Source organism: Tinamus guttatus, unplaced genomic scaffold, assembly GCF_059628265.1.
Source record: "Tinamus guttatus ecotype Peru unplaced genomic scaffold, ASM5962826v1 Tinamus_guttatus_pri_ptg000227l, whole genome shotgun sequence".
Classification (NCBI taxonomy): domain Eukaryota; kingdom Metazoa; phylum Chordata; class Aves; order Tinamiformes; family Tinamidae; genus Tinamus; species Tinamus guttatus.
The window spans coordinates 3,416,472-3,442,282 of record NW_028288761.1 but is presented as its reverse complement, the minus strand read 5'-3'; the positions used below and the strand labels follow the sequence as shown (position 1 = coordinate 3,442,282).

Here is a 25,811-nt window from a genome sequence, read left to right as displayed (position 1 = left end):
GCTCTATCATGGTCTTTCTCTAGGGAGATCAGTCCTTTTCTTTTTTTCCCTTTTTCAATCCCATAGATGTAAAGGTTCTCAGTTTATTTAATAGAAGTCATTATGTGGAGAGCTCAGGAAGATTTATCTGTTTAAGTATCTAAACTTATGTCTTTAGATAGGTCTTTGGACCCTTGCCTGTGTGTGGCTCAGTATAGAGCTTTAGCTTTCATTTGGCCCTTTTGTTGTCTTAGGAAAGCAGTGCCAGTTGTTCATCCTTCTCTTGGACAGAAAAGTAACTTGTATTTCTGTGATCACATTTTGCTTTGTGGAATCTGATCTCTAAAAGTCTGTATTTTGGTGAGCTTGGTCACTTCACAGTCCTCTATGATAAACTGTAAAATGTTTAGAATGAGAAACATGTGCATTAACTGCTGCCTTTAAATTTTGCTGGGTTGTCTTATAAAAATATCGAGTATGATGCTGCTGTAACTAAAGGTCAGAAGCTTCTATGCTTTTAGCTCTGCTGATTCGTGCATAGACCAGAAGCTGTCTCTAGGATTCCTGTGAGCCAGTTGTGGTGCAAATAGCAGGAGCTGCACCAGCTCTGATGCCTGGAAGCCGAGGCTCTCGGCTAGCCCCGTATTGCAATTGTTCACACACACTGCAGGGGAAAAAAACCATCCCAAGCAGTGCCAAACTTTCTTTGATATGTTAATCTTTTGATAACAGTTTGAAAAGCCCTTGGAGACTTTTTTAGATTTCAGACAAAATAGTTCATTTGTCAGGACTTCCCTTGTAGATAGGGTCTCCGTTATTAAGAACTGCCTCACTACCTCATGATAACAAAAGCAAGTGCAGAGGGCGGCTGCGAGACTGCTTGTTGGTAAGAGAAACTTTTAGTTACCTCAGTGTTTTTTCAAATATCTGGAAACAATAAAATAGGGGCTTTTTAAGATAAGAATAAATGTAATTATTCCTGTATTATTATTATTTTTTTAAAAAAGTGTAAACAGACATATGTAATGCTGTGGTAGTTTTTACTTAAAATATGCAGGGATTTTTACTAAAGACTTGAGCTGTCAAAGTTTAAAAAACGTTCATCCAAGAAACTGGATATTTAAATTATCCAGTTACTGCAGAACATTTCTTATTTTGTAGCTGTAGTTTCTTCCGGACCTTGAAAGATTTCTATTATCATTAGCAAATGCCAGTTAAAGTGAATAACTAAAAGAATAAAATGACAACTAGTATGCTGCAAATGAATTAGTTTTTTAAGGGATGTGGACTTGGGATGTATTTTGAAGAAACGTGAGATGATATCTTTACTTCCCCACAAGTAATACTTGGAGTGAAAAATTTTAACTGAAATAGTTATACCAACAATTAGAAAAACTGACTTCAGATAAATTAGTGGTACTTACAGATTATGATTTGCAGAACTCTCTATACATACTGATTATTTGAGACTAGTTATTCAATAACATTTTTGTAAATAGCTATGTGAGGAATTTACTTGCAGTTTTTGTTCAATTGATACAAAGGCTTATTGCCAGTAAATATTTTGGTTAAAGTACTGGGCACCCTGGTTGTTCAGTCAGAATAGATCAAGAAGTGGATATTACTCAAGTAATGCAGAATAAAATGCAGCTGTTTCTTCACTAACAGCAAAGCATGCAACCATAGGTCTGTGCAATAATATATTTTTTTCTTATTTGATTTGTGATTTAAATAGGCTCTGAAGCATGACTGACTGAAATCTGAAATTGCAGGTACTGTCTCAGCTTCACCTTCCTTTTCTTAAGGACTGAGGCAAATAGCAAGTTTACTTAATTTCGACATGCTATTTTAAAATTGCAGAGCTGCTGCTTGAGCTTATGATTCTAACGTGTTCTCTTGGAAGTATTTCAAGCTGGAGACTCTTCAGCTGATCTCTATACTTTTTGTTGTTTTATGCTTACGTGTCTTGCTCCTCTAAACACGTGAGCGATTTCATTCTTAGTCTCGAGTGGGGTGCAGTTCTTTTGCACTGAATTTTTGGATACTTCCTACTTTTCTGACACTGGAATTTTCTTGGATAATACAGTAATATCTCAATAAACAACAACAACAAAAAAGCATAAAAGCAGTGAGGGACACTAAATTTTGCTTTTTGCTTGGAGTGTGATCTCTTTTTGCCTCTTCCAAAAAAAAAAAAATGCTGCTTCTTTTTCTATGGTTTGTTAGGTGGGGAGAAGGAAATTGTGAAGACAGAAAAACAATAAGACTTGAAGTGAATTTTCAAGTCTTTATGGAGAGGAAAAAAAAGGCTGCTCAGCTGCCTTTCTGCATGGACATGGAGTGTGTGGAGGGTGGAATGTAGTTCTCCACTGTGCTCTTCACCCTGGATGGTTCCAGGGAACCATGAACTCTGCTAGAACTGTAATTCGGCCAGGCATGAAGCTTTTCCAGTTACGACTTCTAAAAATGGTGATTTTTTTTTTCAGAGTGCCTGACTTGCAATTTGATTATTTGATTTGTGGAAGTGTTGAGAACTTAATGACAGCAAAGTCGTCGGTGACAGTTACCCTTTAATCCTAATGCAAAGTATTTTGAATAGTTGCTCTCTAGTCTTCAGTGGACAGCTAAGAAGTTATTTGGATAGCTTTCACTTTAGTTTTTGAGACAACTTTTTGCCTGAAAAATAGCCATTACTCTAAGCTTTTTATTAGCTGTGCTGTGAATGTGAATCCTTCATATCTGGGGGGCACTTAAATACTATGTATGTGCAGTAAATAAAAGCAAGGGCCACTCATCTTAATGCAGCAAATGATTTTGAATCCCTGCTTTGGTAAGAAATGCCAGCTATTTTGTTTTGACTGTGGTGTGTGATCCTGTGGAAATATTATTCAGTTTAATTAACTATAGCTAATTCAGTCATCTTGTGGAAGGAACCCACTAACCCAAATGGAATAATAGAAGAATGGAAAAGAAGGGAAAAGAAGATTGTAATTGACTATTAAGTATGTCTTAATTTAAAAACCAGATTTGGTACGTGAAGACTCTGTGATATTTCTAGTGTTATCCCTTTTTTCCCACTCTTACAACACATTTTTCTCCTAAGGTGAGATGTGCATATTCCTGAGTGTACAGGGCCTTTCCTTGTGGAGGAAATAGCTTCTAATAGCACCTGATTGAAACTGTTAATGTGTGAAACAATAAGAATGTGTGATCTTCACCTATATTTAAAGCCTATTTCATCAACTCTGTTGGCTACGTGTAGAATATAACCAAGTTAAAATGGTGCCAGGTCCTGTCTTCCCTTCAAAGCATGCTGTTTCTACTGTGGGTTTCACTTGTTTTCCTCTGGTGTTCCATCATCATAACCTCTGCTCTTTGGCTTGCTGCTGCTGGAAGCTGTAAACCAAGGACTATAAATATGCATCTTACAAAGAAATGCTGTCTGGCTTTCTGGCCAGAGTAATAGACTTCTGCAAGTCTGAGTTTGTTCCTTGCTCTCCTTGACTACTTGTGAGACTAAGTAAATCACTGAAATTCACTGTGATTCTATCATTCCAGGTGGCAGTGGCACAATGGCTGTTTGCTAAAGCCTGTTAGAATTAGAAATCAAATTGGATCAGGAAAAAATATGTTTTTAAATTCATGTTGTTTGCTCTGAGGGGTGAACTTTGAACAGCAGGATGCTTTTGACGATTTGGGACACTTGCTGAGGTTCCACTAAGGCTAATAAGCAGTCATTGTATTTTGTGTATGTGTTCCCTTTTTTAAAAAAAAAAAAAAAAAAAAAACAGCCTACAAACAACTGTAAGTGGGACTTGAGTATAAAATCAATAATACTACTTCAATTTTTATTTGTTTGTTGTTAAAGGTCTTCCATATCTCAAATTGAGAAGTTCCATATCACACTAAACATGGAGAAAGAAGAAAAGAAGTTTGTGAATAAAGCAGAGGAGGATGAGATGGTAATTAATGTTATTGTCTAATTTCTTACAGTAAAAAAACAAAACATGGTAGTTTTATAAAAAATAAATAAATAAATCTTGATATTCCTCCCCCCGCCCTGGTATTATGAAACCTAGTACAGCTTTTGCTGCAAGCTTCTGTGGAGGCTTTACCTCCCTTTCCCTACAAAAGGGAAAAGCGGGGAGGGAGAGAAAATGGCTGTGAAATTTTACTCTGAGTGCTGTACTCTGTAAAAACCTGATGTTGATGCTCGAGCCAGAGCTATCAAGAGGATTGCATGTTTCTCTCTCCTTGCAGGAGATCTATGGTTATCATCTGTGCCGCTGGAAGCTGGTGCTAGTTACTGCAGGAGTGCTCTGTTCTGGGGGTTTTCTCCTCCTCCTCCTCTACTGGATGCCCAAGTGGCGTGTGAAGGCAACATGCAAAAGGACGATGCTTAAAGACTGTGAAGTGGTTCTGCTGAGAACAACTGTAAGTCTATATATAGGAGAAAGCACTTGTGCAAGTCCGGAGTTATTCCCTCTTGCTGTTTGCTAAAATACGCTATGTCGTGCCTGCTGGTAGGATTGATTTTTACCTTATTGCATTGCAGAGTTATTCTCCTCTGTACTGTATGTGTTTGCCTTGTCTACGGGAAGGCTAACAGCTGTATGCAGATGATATGATAAAAAGAAAAGATCTTTGCTTTCAAATTTTAAGCAAAAACACTGCCATATCATCTTGAGCTACAAAATATATACATTTTTCACATAACATGAGAACCACCAAGTATCAACTTTCTTCCCCGGATCTTTCTTGGTCAGCAAAGAAAATTTTAAAGTTGCTGAGTTAATGTGAAACTTGAGCGTGAGCGTGGCTTGATCTCGGATGACACTCTTCCTATATAATTGCTGTGTGCAATCACTGGTTATGGCCTTCATAACCTCAATTCAGTGCTCAATTCAGCATGCAGTTAGTTGAGGTCGATGCAGCGTAGCTGAATGCACGGTAGTAACCTAGTTCCTACTACAGAACAAATATCATGTTTTGCGAAGGACTGAGCATTTCCAAGTTGCATACCAAGGTTCATTGCTTTAAAATCTTCTGCTGTAGAAAAGCTTTTGTAATTGTGGAAAGAAATGTGTTCTTAGGGTAACCCGTACTATTTTGGGACCTATCATCTATAAATACATATAGACCCTGCTCGTCTGTCATCTGCTACTGATACCTTGCTACAGCTACTGTGGTAAAATGCTCTTTAAACATTGTTTTAACAACTTTTTTTTTTTTTTTTTTTTTTTTTTTTAAAGGATGAATTCAAGATATGGTTTTGTGCAAAGGTTCGCGTTATGCCTTCTTTGGGAGCCAATCCTTTACAGAGTCCTAAACCTATTACACACAAGGTTTCAAATGGCCATGCTGTTCACTTCTGTGAAACTTCTGCAGAAGAGAATAAAAATGATTTGAAAAAATACTGTCCTGTAAGTAGACCTGCTATTTTCAAGGCATCTGCAAATGGTGTCTGTTATGAACACACAACACAGTACATGTGATTTACATCAACTGAAAGGCTAACTGTCTCCTTGAATGGAGCATAAATGTTTTGCTCAGGAGCTGGTCTTTCAGGAAATTGTGAAATGCTTCAGAATCATTTTGAAAATAAGCTACCTAGTTTTCTTGTCAGCATATTTCTTCTGAATTCACTTTCTGTCAATTTCTGCTCAAAACTTCATAAATCAGAAGAGACGTTTAAAGCACTACCAGTTGCATATCTGTCTGCTTTCCTTGCAGATTCGTTATTTCACACATCACAGCGTGAAGTACTTCTGGAATGATTCAGTTCAGAATTTTGATGTTGTACGGTAAGTGTATATTTTTTCCTTTTGAATTACACTTCAAACTACATTTTTGGAAATATAACATGGCTAAAATTGTGAAAATGTTATCTCAGTCTGACTGTTAATTCTTGCTCATTGAATCTTTTTCTGAACCATGGTGAAAGCATGGAGATTTAACTTGGTGTGACTTCTAAAATGATTTTCTTGGTTAATATAACTTCACTGAGTGTCACCAGGCTTATGTCTGACTTTGTGTTAAATAACATAGTATTGATAGTTGGCAGTTCTCAAGGTTTTTCTGATGGAATCATTAACACCTTTTGCATTGTTACTGAGCTGGATGCCAAAGTATTACCTCAGAAAAGGGGAATTTACCGAGTAGCTACTTGCACAAATTTGTATAGATGTGTTCTCCTGTATTTAAACAATTTGAGGTGAAACAGTTCCCTCTTTAGTCTCAGGGAAAGGTCTCACCTTTCGGAAAATAGCTTTGAGTGGACAGTACCAGTTGCCAAGAGGTATATTATTTCTCTTACCCAGCAAGTAATGTACATGGCCTCAGGGTGGAAGTTCCATTTTCTGGCACTACTGGTAAAGCCTTCCTACAGTACTGGAAAAATGTAGGGCCAGACATCTCTGTTTTTGATAACTGCTTATTAAATTGGGAATTTTAGATAAAATTATAACCTATCAACTTAAATGTTCACTGCATTGAACAGTCAAGTGGAAATGGAAGTCCAGGCGCTAAGGATAGAACAAAATTAATGACTAGTGGCAGAAGATAAAGTAACCAAAATTGCATTAAGAGAATATAATTTGCAAATGTTTCTTGCCTTTCAAAAAGGGATATGCAAGTGGTATGGAGAGTTATCAGTAATTTAAAGAAACTATCTGCTCATAATACAAGCACTTACAAAAGAGAGCCTTTCCCGTGGGAGGGTGTAAATGTCTCAGTTCATCTGTAAATAATTCAAAGTCTATGCATTTTTAATGTTAAACCTCCCATGAATTAGAGGAGTGCAGTTAATGATGGTTGTCACTTTGTTCAAATGAAGTATTTGCTGCAGAGAAGTTGAAAAATATAAAGGAAAAATGAGTCTTTTTCCTAACAACTGGTATAGGGAGTAGTCATATGAATCGGTATGTTTAAATACTAAGAAATAACTTTTTTTTTTTCCCTAAACAGTGACTTGTATTTTGGCATTTGTTGATGTTTGACTGCCTTTTGATGTTGTTATGATAACTCAGACAAGTTGTAAGCCCTTGAAAAATCTCAGATATGTCTGTGAAGATATGTGAGCATGTAGTCAATCACATTCCTGCTAAAATGCCAAATTTTTACTTGTTTGTGTTAGCAACCTTTGAGCCTGAGCACTTATTTAATCAGGTACTGTAGCTGAGCTGGAAGTCAGTATTTAGCAGATGAATAAGAGAGAAGTGGCCCTATCTGAGAAAGTCCTCCTACTGGAGCAGGACTAAATCACTCTTGCACAAAGTCAAATGTTAAGCTTTTCTCTAAAATAAATTTGAGGTAGTCATGTAATAAAGTAGTAAAATGCACAGGTAAAGAGATACAGCTGTGGTTATGGCATAAGCACAGTTCTTCATGATAAAGGTAATTTCACAGTTCACTTTGTGCAGTGAATTATTATGCAAATATCCAAATAGCAAAATAGTTTTAAAACAGAAGTGAGGATTTATCAGAATACAAGAGGGAAGTAGATTAAGTTTTTCTGGGCAACTCAGTTATGGGAGCTCTAAGTTTCATGCTCATTGTTCTTTTTATGATATTTCAACGTTAAGACCACTGTTTTAAACACAGGAAATGTAAGTGTAATTGTTCTAAAATTAAATCTGACTTGCTTATATAGCCAAAAAGGATGCAACTTTGACCCCGCTTGTCTGTTTTATTTTAACTAGCATCAACTGAATCTAGGTGAGCTGATGAGTACTTTATGTAATAAATTATGTGCACAAAGGGATTTTCAGAAATGCCTTGGGAATTCAGTTCTGTAATGCTCATGTGGAGAGATGCTAACTCCTCTCATTGTGAACTGAAAATTAAATTTTTTTCCCTTGCAGGAGAAAATTAGAAGAGAAGTTCTGAAAAATACTACAATAGAAAGTGAATAGAGTAGAAAGCAGCTCTGGGTCTGTATCAGGCAGTGAAATAAAATTGAGGGTGAGATAAGGCCTATGCTGAGAACTACAGTTAGGGACTGATATCTGATACAACACACAAACAACTTACGCTGCTAAAAGTATTTCATTAGCATGAGTATTACCCAGATATGCATATCTGTAAGCATTTCGTTTTAGGAGCTCTCCTTAAACTCACTGTTAGTTTTCTTTGGATAGGAAAAAAGAAAATTGACTTAACAATTGGGATAGAGTGGGAGGAAAAGCTCCTCTCTCAACTCCCAATAACTTTTCCTTGTAAAGTTGTTTCTTTGTTGATTTTAAAAGCATATTGTTTAAACTCCTAAACTTGAAATAGATTTAGGGAAATCTTGCTCGAAAACTAAATCAAATAGAGCCCCACAAATGTGTGGCCAGAGCCTAATTTTCTCTTTTTTTAAACCTTTCACATTCTCTTTTTATACACTTTTAGCAGAATTTGACAGAAACTTGATTCTAGTCTTTGCAATAGGGAGGATGTCTAGCTCTTTTCCCATATTCTAATGAATGCAAATAGCTTTTACTGTGCACAGTAAATGTTTTTTCGTCATTGGGCCATTTCTAAATCATTTTCAGTAAGTAACTTATCAAATATCCAATATAAAAAACCTTGTGTGAAATACTACCAGTTTTGTCATGTCATCTGTAAAAGCCTTTTGGAAGGTAACGGAGAATTACCGTGCATCCACACTCATTCGGTCAGAAATTGCCTGGCCATGTCCAATTTAGTGAGTTGGTAGCCAAAATAATTCTATAACTGCAAAATACAATAATATATATTTCAAATGTTCTCTTATCTGTCAGTGTTCTAAATTATAGTGCTTGCTTTCATATCATCTAGTTGTGCAAAGATTATAGCTTTGTGATGCTAAGAAAGTGCTTCAAATGTAGATTGTTTCTGCTTATGAATCAAGTTTTAATAGCAAGATACTACCAAATAGCTTTGCTATAGAGGTATTTGGTAAGTGGAGTTTTAGTGCTTTAAAATGCTTCCAATACTTGTTAAAGGCAAATGAAACAATTTGAAATCAATATGGATTCATATCCCATTCAATGTAATGCAATTAAAACTTTTCAGCCTTGAATGCCTGTTATGTTAGATTTTTTTCTTTTTTTTCTGAAATTTACTTGCATTTAGATTGGAATAAAAGTAAGGGATGACTAATCTAAAGAGGAAGGCCTTAATGCCTTCTTGACACGTATGTTGTGACAAAAATAGCTAGAAAAGCAATAATCAATAGGGTGGCTTTGTTTTGTGCACAACACAAAAGAAATTACGACTCTGTCATGAGTCAAGTTACTGAATACTTAATTTTACATTCCAGGTTTCTTAAACTCATTGGTCTCTCTCTCTCTTTTTTTTTTTTTTTTTTTTTAGAGGGCTAGATGAGTCTACATTCTGTTCTTCAATTCATAATGAGCACAGCACAGGACTGACAAAGGCAATGCATGATTACAGGTAAAGTTACGCTATTTGAGGCAAAAAAAAAAAAATTCATGCTATTATCTGTGTATCTTAAGTTTTACCAAAATAGAAGAAAGTTAAAGGTGATTACTACATAGACCGCCAAGCTGCTAAACAGTCCTGGGTGGGGGTGGGAAGTCAATAGGTAGGTATTCCTTGGAAACTAAACCCCAAAAAAAGGCATGAAATGCTTAAGGGGTTTATGTATTTTTTATCCCATCATGACAATACATGTGATGATTAAAAGGGTCACAGGTCAAATAATACTTTACACTTCCTCATATTTATGTAATTAATTCAAAATGGTTAGGTTTTAAGTGTCCTTTTTTTGATCTTCCTTAATGCAGAAAAATATTCTATGGAGTAAATGAAATTGCTGTGAAAGTGCCTTCCGTTTTTAAGCTTCTGATTAAGGAGGTAAGATTTTTAATTGTTAATGATTATTAAATAATTGGAAGTCACTTTGAGTACAGTGACTGTGGGACTGGATAGCAATAACTGTAAAATGAGGAATCCTTTCTCCAGAACCCATCACTGTAAATCAAAGTAATTTTGACTTATAAAAAGGGCCTTTTTTCTAGTCTCTCCAAATACAAGAGAATTCTTACCTTCAAGCTAAGGGTTCAAAGCTGCCTTAGTAATGACACTGGAGAACATACCAGATTTGAGAGCATCTGTTTTTGTGTGTGTGTTTGCATGTGTGTACATGTGCAGTTGTGGGCTGTGTTCTTTTACCAGCCCAGGGAACAGGCCTGAAAACATATTCACCCCATCAAATGGGATCTTAGATATACTCAGCCTGACCTGTTCTGTTTTCATATGGATTTGAATAACTGACTTGTTACCTGCATGATATAATAACACATAGTGCAACATTTTAAACTAAGAATTCCTTCAACCTGACCTTATGGAGTAAGAACTGGACATGTTAGTGCATTTATTAATGAGAAGTAAGAATGACATCCAAATTAAGAATTGGAACTTAAGTTGCTTCAAATCTTCCTATAATTTTTCTTTGAGATGTAGGGAAAAATGTTGCAACCTTAAAAGTAGGCACTTTTGTGAGAATTGTGCTTTTGGGGAAGATTGAGGAAGTAGAGAAAGAGAAGGATTGGTTTGGAAAAACTTACATATAATGAACAGAAATTGTCCTCTGTGGAAGATGATGATGCTGACTGAGATGATACCTTTTATTCTAACTGCAATATTCTATCACTTTTCTAGGTTCTCAACCCTTTTTACATTTTTCAGTTGTTCAGTGTGATATTGTGGATCACTGATGAATATCACTACTATGCAGTAGCAATTGTGATTATGTCTGTAATATCCATTGTTAGCTCACTCTACACCATTAGAAAGGTAAGTTCAAGGAAGACATGCATCTTTTCAGCTTATTTACTGTTTCATTTTGGTTTGAAATGGGCTACAAATCTTTAAGAGATTTTTTCAAAAGTATACATGTAAATTCTTGTTTTCCCTCTTCAAATTGAAAGAATTTGGCTCTGTTTGGGACTGTTCTGTTCTTTTTGGACTTCTCTGCTATCTTCGTATATTGTTGAGTCAGTAGCTTTGCCTCCTCACAGAAACACCACCTCACTTAATTTGTGCGAGTTAAGTTAAAAACTTTAATGCCAGTGTTCCAGGTTTTGTTTTTATTTATGCAAATTAAGAAGAAAACATTTTTATAAAAATGTGTGGCAGTGTATTTGTTCTGAGAGTGTTATGTAAGAATAGGAACCTGAGCAGGTTGATATACTCAAACTATTTGACTGTAAAACTTTTTTCTATTAAATACTTCCAAGAGAATGTTTTCAAGCAACTTTGTTGTAAAAGAATCTTAGTAAAGAAGGTTGGGGGTGTGTGTGTATATGCACACATATGTATATATGTTTACATGGTTATATGATACAGACTTATAATATGTGCTTGGAAGTCAAGCTGTGCTTTTAAATAAACTATTTTCTCTTCTATGCAGCAATATGTTATGTTACATGACATGGTAGCAGCTCACAGCATTGTCAGAGTTTCGGTCTGCAGAGGAAATCAAGGTAAATTACACAGGCAATTTGAAGGGTTAAACTTCAGTAGGTGCAAGAGCTGGTAGAACCATTTCTTTCTTTATCAGCCTGAAATAACTGTATTTCTTGGGAAACTGGAAAGGAAATGGAAAAGTTGAAGTAGAACTGAGATAGGATTATAACCTGTTTAGAAATACTCTACTAGATCTTCTTAGTATCAAATTTGATCTAGAAAAGCATCTGCTTTTTTGCTGGGTTTTCTCTTATTTACCCTCCTTACCCTGTTTATTATTTTTATCACAACTTAGTGCCCAGCAGGGCTGAAAGACAATTCTTTTGTGGATCCTACTGTGTGACCACAGTAGTCAAAGATGTTCAAGCTCTAACGTGTTTCACCTATGCCTTCATACTAATATATCTTGCGTAAACCTGACCCCTTTCATGTGTTGTGAAAATCTAAATTCTCTGAAGCATATGGATTTAATCTGTAGTGGAACTAGGTTTCTATTATCAATTGCTTTCTTGTACTTTTCAACAACTGTTAACAATACTACTAATAAAATGGAATGACATCTTAGTTGTCACTGCTTGGATCTTAGCTGTGAAATTCTATGTATGATTTTGTAGATGGTGGCTATTTTCAGGTAAAGTTGTTTCTGTTTTAACATTCAGAAATAGAAGAAATCCTTTCCACCGACCTTGTGCCTGGAGATATCATGTTGATTCCATCTAATGGGACAATTATGCCCTGTGATGCAGTACTACTCAGTGGTACTTGCATTGTAAATGAAAGTATGTTAACAGGTAAAGTAAACTTGATACTCTTTGTGCAGCTAAACATACTAGTTAATAACTTTGTGCATGCTTTAAAAAGGCATCACATTCTAACAAAAGTGAGTATGCTTATCATCAAGTGAGTATGCGCTTTATTAGGATGGGTGGAAGGGAGCCTGATCTTTATTGCTCCCAAAAATGAGGGTAGTGAGTAGAGTGCCCTACTGTATTAACAAACAAAAAACAAACAAACAAAAAACACAGAGTTTGGCTCGAGTTTGTGTCTGCATAGCCTGAAACCAGGCACCAGAAACAATTGAAGGGTCACTGTTGTGCATAGGTGTTACTTGTCCGAAAAATCTCTCTGAACCTGGCAGTATTTAGAAAGTCATAGCTGTGTTACTCCAGGTTACTGTGTGGTGTCAGATTCCATCCTCTGAATATGCTTAAGCCTTTTGCGGCTTCTAGTAAGTGATAAAAAGGCTGTAGCCTTTGCTTACCAAAAGAGCTGAAAATAATTTACCTTCTCATTATTCTGAGTGATAGGTGAAGCCCTGCAGCAAGAGAAGGAAGCTGAAGTGAGCTATATACCCATGTGGTATAAGGCTAGAAGGCAGAACATCTGTGTTGAATGATAAGGAAAGAATAGCGTTAGGATTTGGAGAAGGCATCTAGTGAGTTGAGGATAACAGGTCTCTCCTTGGACCTTGTCTATCAGGGCCTTATAACTCGTGGAAGGGAAAAAGACTTCTTTCTTAACTCTGCTGCTGTGCTAGTTAAGTGAGATTGTGGTGTTCTACTGAAGTGTTCCCAAATTGCCAAGGGAAATGACTATTATTATTTGATCTTAGAATCTTAAAGCCTTAAATTTGTTTTATTTAAGGTGAAAGTGTTCCTGTCACAAAGATTAATCTACCAAATCCTTCAGAGGATCCAAAAGCAATGGGAGATGAGATATACAGTCCAGAAGTGCATAAACGGCATACTTTGTTCTGTGGAACCAACGTAATTCAAACCCGTTTTTATACCGGAGAATTGGTCAAAGCTCTGGTAGTGAGAACAGGTAGAGATTTTAAGTTTATCACTCTTTAACATGCCATCCAGGTTTGTACAGGCAATTCTACAGCCAAAGCCATTGGGCATTTACTGCATCTGTGAATGAGGGGTTGATTTTTATCAGCAATATGTTTTTCCTTAATACGGAAGTGTCACATAGACTTACATTTTGGAAGCACCCTAATTACAGCATTGCAAAATAATCTCTTTCTGGATATTGAGAAACTGTACTAATGAAACACTTGAGTAGTTTGCTGGTGTTAATACTTTTAATAACATATCCCTTTTCATTTATAGGCTTTAGCACTGCTAAAGGACAACTTGTTCGTTCCATACTGTATCCAAAGCCAACTGATTTTAAACTTTATAGAGATGCCTATTTGTTTCTGCTGTCTCTGGTGGTGGTAGCAGGCATTGGCTTTCTTTACACAATTGTGAACAGCATCTTAAAAAAGGTATGTTTGCATTTCATTGTGTTTTTGTCCACAACTGCTTCATCTTAGAAAAGAGATGACTCTCATTGAAACAGTTGATGATTTCCACCTATATTATGTGGAAATGTTTGATTTCCAAGTGAAAAATCCTTGTCTTTATTGTCTGTCTATGCTGGAGAAAAAAAGCTTACTGAGAGGAAGATTAGGCAGAAAAGCAGAATATGTTTATGTTTTAGTGAAATATGAATTTAGTGCCTCAATTTCCATTGACCAATTTCAAGATTTTGTTTTTATTTTGTGTAAGACTACTATGTGACTGATGCCCAGTTAGAGGAAATGGAATATGGAAAATGTAAACCATGATGCGGGTTAAAAAAAAAAAAAAATACAGATATCAAAAAACTACTTGACAACTATATAATCCTTTCCTCTCTGGGGAACTGTATATTATTTAGTCGTTACTTACGTAATGTATTTGCAGGGGGAAGAGTAAAAAAAAAAAAGAAAAAGATTGTGGTTAGATTCTGAACACTGCAGAACCTGCTATGCTGAGGAAAGGGATGTATGTGTTTTTACCTTTTAACTGTGATATAGTACTTCAGCGAGACAGTGAATTTTTCAGGTAGCAAATTCTTGTTCATTACCTTTGATCTTTTTTTTTGCAGGTTCCAGTTCCTACCATCATCATCGAGTCTCTCGACATTATCACTATCACAGTGCCTCCAGCACTCCCTGCTGCCATGACTGCTGGCATCGTTTATGCACAGAAACGTTTGAAAAAAATTGGCATCTTCTGCATCAGCCCACAGAGGATTAATATTTGTGGCCAATTAAATCTTGTGTGCTTTGACAAGGTTGGTTGAATTTTGAAGTTTGGTACCTGGAAGGTGAAGTGTGCAGTAAAAAGAAATCCAAAGAGTAGCAACTACAGTGAAATACATTACCTTAGAATGTTGTATCACTTTTGTCGGTTTCAGGTCTTCAGTGTCTGCCATCAGTTAATTCACTTAATTTAGAGAATATTCTAAAGTTTTTTTGAAATATGAAGCTCCTTTCTTATTTTATGTCTACAAGTCTTAATGTATTAGTGGCACCCCAAAGAAGCAGGGGACTGCAAAAGCTTTGTTTTGCACAGAGACTTCTAAAAAATTTCATGTTTAAGTCTGAGGTCAGATTTGTTTCTTGTTTTCATTTATTTCAAATGTAGAGCGGAACATGTTTACATCAGTCTTGTTTTGGCTAAGAAATAACAAAAAACATTAATACCACTAGCCAAAATCATTTTCTTTCAGCTAATTCTTGAGTGAAATTTCCTTTCCATCTGAGAATCTCATCTCAGATTTCAAGTGTTCACACTAGTGTCCATTGTGTCCATTTTGACTTTGCAGCATGGGTATTTGTCCTTTTTCTGTTTCAAAATGTAATGTAAAGCACTTTAATAGATTTCATGTGCTCCTAAGCACACCTGCCCTCAAAGTATAGAGGGGGGTAAGCTCTCATCTTTGGACATAAGGGTCCATCTCCCTTGTCCTGTCTCCAAACAAGAACTTTTTTATGTATTTAATGAAGCTGGAACCTTTTTATTAATAAAAAGCCAAGGAGATATTTGACTTTTCTGTTAGAAAAAGTTAATTTATTTTTGGGGGAAAATAATGCATTTTTCAGCTCTAATTTGCATTATTAACTGTTAATTTTTGCTTTACGTGAGGATAACTTGATTCTGAAAGCTTTTTCTCTTACAACTCCCCTTGATGTGTTTTCCAGACTGGCACACTTACTGAGGATGGCTTGGATCTTTGGGGAATTCAAAGGGTGGAAAGTGCTCGGTAAGGATAAATGAGTATTAATAGCAAATATGAGACCTGGTTATGCTTTAACAGCTTCTGCTGAATAGAAGAGTCGTTGCGAGCTCAAGTGTTTGCATTCGTAATTGGCTTTAAGAATGCAAATGAAAAGATGGTTTAGAAGTAATGGCTAGTAACTCTTTTAGCAGTCTAACCAGTTAAAATCTAGTTCACAAAGTCTTAGACCGCATTAAGTTCATAATGCAGAAATGAACTTAAATTTGGCATGTTTACTTAATTTTGCTGTCTAACATGATGACTCTCTGGGTGGCTAAATGAAATGGCTTAGCTAATTGTCACATACAAAGTGGTAAGAGGCCTCTGTTCAAGGAAAAATAAATGACAAGTGAATTACCCCAGAACTTGTGAAGGAGCCAAAAGAAGCTGTGACTGTATTTCTGAAGATTCCAGCCCAGAGTCTTAATCTGTTCTGTGATGTGTGAAAATACATGTTAAGAGACTCGTGCAGTCAATTTTCTTCTGTTAATCTAAACAAACCGTTTGAATTGGCTCATAATAAATAATTATAGTGCTAAGTATATTATAACTTCATTGTTTTAGTTTCCTTTTGCCGGAAGAGAGGGCTTGCAGTGAGAGCTTGCTGAAGTCTGAGTTTGTTGCTTGCATGGCAACTTGTCATTCCCTTACAAAAATTGAAGGGGTACTTTCTGGGGACCCACTTGATTTGAAGATGTTTGAAGCAATAGGATGGGTAAGTGTTTGCTGTTTCAAGAAAAGCAGCATTTTAATTTCAGTAATATGAAATTTCTCACACTGTCATGCACAGGATACACCCCTTAAATGATAATTCAAGTTGTAGCTTTAAAATGGTAGAATTGTGTCAGTACTTATGAGCCACTGTAAAAATGAAGCCTTGATATGAAGGACTTTCTAAAATATTTGATGCAATGATTTGTAAAACAGAATATGAACATTGAATTTACTGCTTTCTGATGTTGACATATGTGTGGCAAAGTATGTAATACAAATTTAAAATTGCTAAGCATATCTTACGGTAACTGCTAAAATCATGTTTAGGAAGATCATTACATCTTGGGCTGACTTCCAGGGCTGTTTTTTGACAGTCACATTATGAGGAAATCTTAGCTAATGAATGTATTATTTTAGTTGCTTTTATATATGATGTATATATTTTTAATACAGATTTTAGAAGAAGCAACCGAGGAAGAAACAGCACTTCATAATCGAATAATGCCAACAGTGGTTCGCCCTTCAAAACAGCCTTTGCCGGAATCCAAGCAGGCAACAGATCAAGAAATGGTATAAAAATTCAAAGCAATTCTTTGAATTAAACAAATCTGAGTTTAACAAATATATATATTTTTAACCATATGCCAAGACCCTGGCCTGTATAATTCAGACAGGGACAGAACTGATTTGTGGGAGTGTTTTTTTTTTTTTTTTTTTTTTTTTTTTTTTTTTTTTTTTTTTAAGACAAAGAAATCAAACTTTTGTTGAAGGTAGTGTTTCTGTGGGTGCCACTTCCAAAGCAACCAGACTGATTGCTGTAATTGCTACCATTACCTTGCTTGTCAGGTATGGTAATGCTTTTTGAGCTTAGGCATTTTAAAGCTAGTGTCATTACTAAATTCTTACTGTGCTACTTCAGTATCTGCTCACCTTGCAGTTCTGTGTTATCTACATTATCACAAAGGAAGGTAGCAGGAGGGTGCAGCAGGTTGCTTGCTGTATGTGTCCTGCTACTCCGCCGTGGATAGATTCTTGGTTTTTTGTTCAGAATGTTTTGGGGGGAGTGATTATATGTATAACAGTAACTATTTTGGAGATGACACATTCTAAATGTTCTGGAAACTAACTACAGGATTTGTTTTGTGCTGCCATGCAGTAATCTTGGCTTTGTTCTGAAACAGTTACTCGTTTGTATAGGCTAAACTGAAACAAATTAGACTGAGAGAAGTCTTGCATATAGACTGTAACAAAATGCTAGTTTTTTGATAGTTGCCATTGTTATGTCTTTCTAGTGTTAAAAGTCAACTTCTAGTGCAGTATTTTGGTATTGAAAAATATTAATTCAAAATGAAGATTTCTAATTAATGTTTTATTTTTCTTCTAGGAATTATTTGAGCTTTCGGTAAGTATGATTTTTCACATAAACATCCACATAAACATCTTGAAGCATTTATGCAGGTGTAACATTTTTCCTCTTCTCTCCTGTGTTGTGCAGACCAGTTATGAGATTGGAATTGTGCGCCAGTTTCCATTTTCATCGGTTTTACAGCGTATGTGTGTAGTAGCTAGAGTTCTGGGGGAGAAGAGAATGGATGCTTACATGAAAGGGGCCCCCGAGGTGATTGCCAGCTTGTGTAAGCAGGAAACAGGTAAAGAAGAAAACTTATCTTCTTTCTTTCTTTCCCTCTACTCATGTAGCTAAACTACGGTATGAAAAATTTTAGTAACTCTGAACTTGATTCTTTCTTTTTTTTTTTTTTAAAGTTCCTGTTGACTTTGAGAGTGTCCTGGAAGAGTACACCAAGCAAGGCTTCCGAGTTATTGCTCTTGCTCACAGAAAATTGGAGTCTAAGCTTACATGGCACAAAGTTCAGACTATTAATAGGTAAGAGTGACTTCATTTTTTAATAAGTAACAGACTTTAAAGCTTTATGGTTTGAATTAATTGTCTTGTTTACTTTGATTTAACTCAGTTACAACTTTTGTTTATCTTTTTGCTGTCTTGATGTACAGTCTTGTGCATTCTTTGTTTGTGCCTTAGACAATACATGAGAAATGTAAAATAAGCAAGTTTTTCTGTAATAGAGTTCTGGGGGAACAGCCCTGAGCTTCAACTATACTGTAATAATAGTTTGTGATGTTGAATTTACATTAGCATGGTGCAGAATTGCACCTGTTTTTTAGCAGCATGTGTGTATCACCTTTCTTTTAAAGATAAGGAAGTCTTATGGAAACCCTCTTGTGCATGTTTAATTTAGTTTCTTCATCTTCTGTGGGGAGGATGGCCATTTTCTCATTTAAAAAAAAAACTGGTGCTAGAAAGAACTTATTTTCCTTGTAAGACAAAAATGATGTTACTTTTTTTTCAGATGGTCTGAGTTATTATAGAATAGGTATAGGAATACCAGATGGGCATTAGAAATAAAATAAAAAATGGCCATGCAGTTAGTTTTGGAGCATTTTTTTTTTCCAAGAGTTACCTTTGTTTTTGGGGATGCAATAGGTTGTAGAAAGAAGCCTTTGGAAGAAACCAGACAGTTGTACTTGAGCGGAAACCACATTTTTTTCATACTGGTTCGTGTTTTTAATTTAGACAAAGGAAATAAGAATAAATGAATGAGGATAATGATATCTTTTAGCATCACTTTATAAAAAGCTAATTGTTCATACTCTTCATGTTTAAAAATATGTTCCTCTGCTTTGATTAACAGAAAAATTGGACTCTTCTAAGATACAACTAGTAATTGTAGGAATGGCCATTTTTCTAAAGTTTTCTCTTGCTGCTTTTTCAACAGAGATGCTATTGAAAGCAACATGGATTTTATGGGGTTAATTATAATGCAAAACAAGCTGAAGCAAGAAACCCCTGCTGTACTTGAAGATTTACATAAAGCCAACATTCGCACTGTCATGGTTACAGGTTAGCATGTAAATACACTTGCATTGAAAAAATAAAATCTATGTCTTTTTTAGTCTGAGTTAGATAATTGAAGTATTATGCACAATTTTAGTGCCAGTAAATTGTGATTTTTACTGTGTATCAAGAAGCATAGCATTTTCATTATAAATTGTGTTTACATAGAATGACTTTTAGGTTAGATATTGATTTATAGCTTAGAAAATGTTGGGGAAAAATTTCGGACATCATTTGGAAATCCGTCTATTTCTTTCTGGTGAAAGGTGCTCTGGCTCGGCAGAAGTGAGTGGTGGGTTTGTTCTACTTCGTAGGTACCTCTTCCCAGCCCAATGCATAAGTTATTTTGTATTGGATTTGGAGGATGGAAAACCTTGATGTTTTTCAAGATCAGACTGGATAATGTCCTGGCCTGATCTCAGCTGACCCTGTGTTGAGCAGGAGGTTGGATTAGGTGTGACCTCCTGAGGGTACCGTGTGTGTGTGTATGAGAGGCTATATATGTCCCCATGACAAAGGCTGGATTTGTCTGCAAGTGTGTTCAGTGTTTTCCATACAGCGTGTTTGTTTTTTAAGCGCAGATATAACTGGAAGAATGTTTTGATTGACTAGTAATAAAGCTCAACATTGATCCTGCATGAACTATGGCCGATGTCTTTCAAGAAAGCGCAATTTAAATGACCTGCCTGATTTTAAATAGATATTAAGGCTTTGCCATAAGAAGTCTTTGTGTTTGCCTGAAAGAAGCAAACAATTTCTAGTGATGCTAGTGTGGTAGGAGGAGTTTACAGGGCTAAACTTTTAACTGCTGTAGACTGTGCCAAAGGCATCACTTAAGTTACGCAGTCCTGCTTTAAAACTATTAGCATCTTGCTTCTGTTGAATATCTGTGCATGCTGTTTGTTCTTTTTTAATTGAAACTTTTTTAAACACAATTGTTTAACAGGGGATAACATGTTAACTGCTATCTCTGTGGCCAGAGACTGTGGAATGATTCTACCTCAGGATAAGGTGATTATTGCTGAAGCACTACCTCCAAAAGATGGGCAGGCTGCCAGGATCAACTGGCATTATGCAGATACCGTTGCAAAATGCACTTGTTCATCACCAGCCATAAACTCAGAGGTAACTTGAGCACACATATATATGCACATACATAATTTCATTAAACACCCTGGCAAATCAAAAATCAAGGAATTTATTAACTTTCTGACAATAGAATATTAAATACTCATAGAATAGCTCAGAGTTGTTTTTGAACTTTGGTCTGTGATGTGATATTTAGCATTTTAGCCTTGCGCGAGCCATTTTTGCTGTGTTTGAGTCTTAAGACTTGCCTATTTCTTTATAACCGAAACATGGTAAGCCATATGTTCTTATTATCAAATAGATGTGTTCATTGTATTATGTTCTTTTATTAAGTGTTTTCTTGAGCCTACACTGGTACAGTATCTCCAGAAAATACCCTTTTGAATGTTATTTTGAAATTACACAGTGTTTATATTTAAATATATTATATTTAGAGAATTAAAATACTTTTGGTGATAGGATATTTCAGTTAAGTTGGTCCATGAAAGCCTTGAGGATCTCCAGATGACCAAATACCATTTTGCAATGAATGGAAAGTCATTTGCAGTGATTTTGGAGCATTTCCAGGACCTGGTACCCAAGGTGGGTAGTTCATTTGAGTATGGGCACTTTTGATGATGGACAGACTTTGTCCTGAGAGGAACAGTAAAAAAATTCTTGTTTTCCAGCTTGTATTGCATGGCACTGTGTTTGCTCGCATGGCGCCTGATCAGAAAACTCAGCTGGTGGAGGCTTTACAGAATGTAGAGTAAGTATTGACTCGATTGTCAAAGGGCGGGTGGGGATGACAGGGTGTTCAGTGTGTGAGGGGAAAAATCTCCCTATGTATTTCATAAGCTCTTGCACCAAACAATGTTTTCTTGAGTTGGTAAACTGGAAGGAGAATTGTACCACCTGCTGGTCAGTTGTGAATATCTAATTTATGAAAGTTTACTCTAAGTGGTAAGTTGCTAAACTGACTAACATGTTTCTAAATCTGGTTAGTTGGTTTAGTAAACAAATGCCTTCTGCTTATTAAAGAAGTATCACAGTGGCTATTTCTAGAAATTTATCTATCGTCATATGTGTTGATCATGGGCCTCTAATTTAATTTTGAGATTGTTATTCATGTTAATTTTTTTCCTTGGGGGATGTGTGCTTTTTGTTTGTGTGATTTTTTTTTTTTTCTCTAAAGTTTAATAATCCTGATGCTTTTAGGATTTTCCTTATAAAAAAAAAAAAAAAAAAAAAAAAAAAAAAAACTGTAGCAATACCAAATGCAACAATAGTCTGCCCTTCCTAAAGCAAAAATGTTTTGATCTTGGAATGACAGAGGGGATGGTAGCCATTATTGAGTTGAATGCCCTGGATAAGTTTTGTTACTTTTCTGTCTGCTTCCTTATGAGTATAATTGGAATAATAATTAATTTCTTTATTAGGGATCACTTTTCTCCATTCGTGTCATGAATATACTAAGTAATATGAAGGTATTTAGTGAAATAAACTGACTGATTAGTGAATAGTCCCGATTGTTGACATTTGTTTATTTTTTTTTTTTATAGTTATTATGTGGGCATGTGTGGAGATGGTGCGAATGATTGTGGAGTAAGTATATCTTTATTTTACAGTACTGTTGGTTAAATTTTACAGCTGAAAATGTTTTTAAATGATCTCTCTTTTGATGCTAACTGTCAGGCGCTAAAGAGGGCACATGGTGGTATATCTTTGTCTGAACTTGAGGCTTCTGTGGCATCACCATTCACTTCCAGGACACCTAGTATTTCCTGTGTGCCAAAGCTGATCAGGTAACACCACTTGCTGTATCCGTAACAAATGTTTTTCTCCATATAAATGGAATTAATGGTGTTCAAACCAGTATTTTGTAGACTAATAGTAATCTAGGTAAAGCAGTGTATATATATCCATTCAACTTGTTCTACATACTCTGTCCCAGTGCATGTTTGACATTACAGGAAGCCCATTTGAATTGAAGCACAAGCCCTAAATTTCTAGTAGTTTCTATTCCTTTCTTGAGGGTACTCTGAAGAAGGACTTGTCACGGCAGAGTTCAGCACTTTGTTTTATTTACCTTTTGCCCATTTAAACTGCACTTTTTTTCTTGCGTAACAACTTCTAAATGTTAATGCTTAATTTAGTGTCTTGTGAATTATTTTATTTTCTGTAAAGTTCATGTGTAATTATAAGGAATAAAGCTATTCGAATAACTTCAGTCCTCAGTTTCTACCTATCTTAGGTAGAAACTGAATTTCACGAATAGGTTTCGACATATCCTTGATTCTAGAATGCAAAGATAGATACATTTTGCGTGAAGGTCAGCCAGAGACTAATCTAGTTGCATTTTTATTGAACTAATGGAAGTAATGGATAATCAGAAACATCTCTGAAGGCAGCAACTGACTGACTGCATGCTCATTTACTCTGTGTAGCAAACTGTGGGACAGATGCTTCTTTTCTAGCAGAAGCACATTTAAAATCCTTCTTCATGCTATCAGCTTTGATATGCTTCCAAGTGTCCCATTCTTGTAATATTTATTCATGTGTGTCTGCTCTTATCTTCGGCATAACATATCTCAAGGTTTTATTATTTTTAATCTTAGCTAACATTTTGCTAAGCAGAGTATAACTACCTACACAGAAAGCCTTCTAGTTACGCGTGTGTGTTTGTTTTGACAGGGAAGGCCGTGCTGCTTTAATAACTTCCTTCTGTGTGTTTAAATTCATGGCATTATACAGCATTATCCAGTACATCAGTGTTACTCTGCTGTATTCTGTAAGTATTTAAATGTTGTGCTTAAGCAATACCAATATATTTCAAAGATGTAGAAGACAGTAAATATTCACACTAAACTTTTCAAGTCTGACCACAGATAAATAACATACTTTGGATTAAAGGTAGTACTAATTATAGTTCTTTAGGGGGTATTTTTTTACATTAACTGCATGAAAATCATGGTAGCATCCGTTTAAAAAATTAGTCCTTGTAGTTTGTAGAGTCATTTTAGGTAACTCCAGATAAGTATTAAAACAGAATCAAAATACGGTTTTCCAATATTTAAAGACTGTGAGCAATTAAAACATCCTAACTTAATTTAAAGGCAGTACATTCTGTTTATTTAAAGGTTGAAATGGAGCACCCACAAGGATTGAGATGGAGGTGGGGGGTGGAAATTTAGTGGAGTATTTTCTGTTAGCGATTGGACTCCCTATAGTGACATGTGGTAGAAATTCTATATGTCAGTTTGCATGTGAAACTTACCCAAAACACAACTTACTCAAGGAACTTAGAGATGGAAATTCTAACAACAGTATGACCATTTAGTAGGGCTGTGATGTTTGGAGAGGTATGGACTTAAGCTTTTATTTAATGGATTTGTAAGGTTCCCTAATAAACGTTTTGATTAAAAGCAACTTCCAATTAACAGGTCATGTGTTGGAACCTGAAACAGTGTTCTGTACTTTTCTGTTTCAAGATTTGGTGTCTGAACTATAGAGTAGTGGAGACTCTAGCAGATTCAAGGCACTCTTGCATACTGTCCCCCTTCTTTATAAAGTAAAGCTTGAATTAATATGGTGGCATTGTTGTTGTAGAATGCTTCTCAGTGTGAAGCAATTACCAATGTTTCATTTGTGATTTCTGTCTAGATCCTGAGCAATCTGGGAGACTTCCAGTTTCTCTTCATTGATTTGGCAATCATTTTGGTGGTTGTCTTCACTAGTAAGTATTGTGCAGAATTATCACTACTGGCTTCTGTACTGTTACCTCTCATACAGCTATGAACAGTGAAGCAGTTCTTACGTGGTCACATTTTATTTAACATCTTATTACGTGCTGTTGCTTGGAATGAGCTCTGTGACATACAGTTGTTACAGTTATTGTGGTATATAAATTAAACAACAACTCTGTACTGTAATCTTCATTTAAAAAAAAAAAAAGTCACAGGTATGATCTTATACATGCAATCCTTCACAAAATGGGAGGCAAAAAATTTAACGTCCTGAAATGAGGAAGCCACTGTTGTAATCAAAACCTTACTTGTTCCAACATCTTACTACTAAAGCTTCCTACATTTCTTGTGTTTTTAGTGGGACTTATGTCCACAAGAGATTACATTTATTTACAACCTGCTATCTAGTGAATTATTCTACGTATGAAAGTAGTGATCAAGTTAACAGTAGAATTCTATTTTCCAAGATTTAAGAAATCAGTTCATCAAAGCCATGGGAGAAAAAACTGATGAGTGGATCTATACTTGTGCCAGAAAAAAAAGGGAAGTTCAGCTTAGTCTCAAGACAGCCCCATCTGGAATTTGGTGAAACGCACTACTTGTTCATTTAGTCTTCTGGTTGCTGAGCTCTTTCATCTTGTACTGCCAGACATATAGGAGGCACTGTGGCGATTTGGTGAGGTAGAGTCTTTTTCAGATGGTTTTGCAGTGATGGTTCTGAACCCTACTGGCAAATTTGCGAAGTGTAAGGCTGGAGAGGTCATGAACAGACCATGCTAACTCTAGAATGTGAAGAGGGTAATTTTTGAGAGCATAATGATTCACGGTGCAACTTATTTTTCTTTCTCTTTGCAGTGAGTTTGAACCCCGCTTGGAATGAACTTGTTGCGCGAAGGCCTCCATCAGGTCTTATCTCAGGTCCACTTTTGTGTTCCGTTTTGTCTCAGATCATCATCTGCTTTGCTTTCCAAATCCTCGGGTTTTTTTGGGTCAAGCAACAGTCCTGGTATGAAGAGTGGAAAACGGAATCTGAGTAAGTATTTCAGTGGCTCTGTACTGGATATGCTAATGACTGAAAGGGAATGGTCAGTAATTGTTTGTTTCTTTATCCACTCCTTTCGGGAACTGAAGCTTCTGCATGGCAGCTTGTTAATTTGCTAAACTAGACAATAGTCATTAGAGGAGTTAAATTTTTGGCAGCGTTCCTGGAAGAGACTCTTGTCTGATGAATCTGAACTCTGGCTCCCAGGCTCTTTCAGAGAACCTACTGATTTTCTTTCTGCTGCCTGGAGTGTCTGGGCAGGGATCAATAGATAAATGGCTACTGCTTTTGCAATATGCATGAAAAAAATGTAATGGGAAAGGAAGTACTATTAAGTCAGGTAGGAACGTGGAGTGCTGGTGGCTTGTGTGGAAACCACAGTACAGTCTAATGCTTGATTTGAGGAAAGAAGAGCCTGGGGAAAATGTACAATATAAATAGAAATTATGATTAGGCAGAAGGAACAATAGATAGTGTCCATAAATATGGATATAATCAAGCAGGAGAGCTTTCACAAATATGGCTTCCAAGAGGAGCAGAGATTAAAAAAAAAAAAAAAAAATTGATAATGACTAATTTACGGGACAATATTTTGTTAAAAGCATATTGATATGTAGGAGTAACTTAATGACCAAAATGAAAAACTGACTCCAAACTGATCTACAAGATCCAAACACTTTTCCTCTTTGAGAAAATTGAGATGAAAATCTGAAACTCATTGTTCAGACCTATTTTAACTCTTAAAATAAAAAGTCATGTAGTCCCGCTGTAGTTCTTAAATCAAATTCAAATCTCTGAAAAA

The 25,811-nt window shown here is 35.9% G+C and overlaps 1 protein-coding gene across 1 annotated transcript in view; it reads left to right on the top strand.

Annotated features, from left to right (window-relative positions):
- Positions 1 to 25,811, top strand: part of ATP13A3 (ATPase 13A3) — a 49,577-nt gene that overhangs the window by 16,116 nt on the left and 7,650 nt on the right. Inside the window, exons 3-29 of the mRNA XM_088525547.1 lie at positions 3,848 to 3,941; positions 4,240 to 4,413; positions 5,232 to 5,402; positions 5,713 to 5,783; positions 9,316 to 9,396; positions 9,750 to 9,819; positions 10,627 to 10,761; positions 11,378 to 11,450; positions 12,093 to 12,224; positions 13,078 to 13,257; positions 13,548 to 13,705; positions 14,350 to 14,538; positions 15,449 to 15,510; positions 16,090 to 16,240; positions 16,693 to 16,809; positions 17,624 to 17,641; positions 17,735 to 17,888; positions 18,004 to 18,124; positions 19,035 to 19,159; positions 20,100 to 20,278; positions 20,702 to 20,824; positions 20,911 to 20,990; positions 21,784 to 21,826; positions 21,917 to 22,026; positions 22,916 to 23,012; positions 23,885 to 23,957; positions 24,823 to 25,000. Coding sequence (XP_088381673.1) covers positions 3,848 to 3,941; positions 4,240 to 4,413; positions 5,232 to 5,402; positions 5,713 to 5,783; positions 9,316 to 9,396; positions 9,750 to 9,819; positions 10,627 to 10,761; positions 11,378 to 11,450; positions 12,093 to 12,224; positions 13,078 to 13,257; positions 13,548 to 13,705; positions 14,350 to 14,538; positions 15,449 to 15,510; positions 16,090 to 16,240; positions 16,693 to 16,809; positions 17,624 to 17,641; positions 17,735 to 17,888; positions 18,004 to 18,124; positions 19,035 to 19,159; positions 20,100 to 20,278; positions 20,702 to 20,824; positions 20,911 to 20,990; positions 21,784 to 21,826; positions 21,917 to 22,026; positions 22,916 to 23,012; positions 23,885 to 23,957; positions 24,823 to 25,000 — 3,159 coding nt within the window. The remainder of the gene's footprint in view (positions 1 to 3,847; positions 3,942 to 4,239; positions 4,414 to 5,231; positions 5,403 to 5,712; positions 5,784 to 9,315; positions 9,397 to 9,749; positions 9,820 to 10,626; positions 10,762 to 11,377; positions 11,451 to 12,092; positions 12,225 to 13,077; positions 13,258 to 13,547; positions 13,706 to 14,349; positions 14,539 to 15,448; positions 15,511 to 16,089; positions 16,241 to 16,692; positions 16,810 to 17,623; positions 17,642 to 17,734; positions 17,889 to 18,003; positions 18,125 to 19,034; positions 19,160 to 20,099; positions 20,279 to 20,701; positions 20,825 to 20,910; positions 20,991 to 21,783; positions 21,827 to 21,916; positions 22,027 to 22,915; positions 23,013 to 23,884; positions 23,958 to 24,822; positions 25,001 to 25,811) is intronic.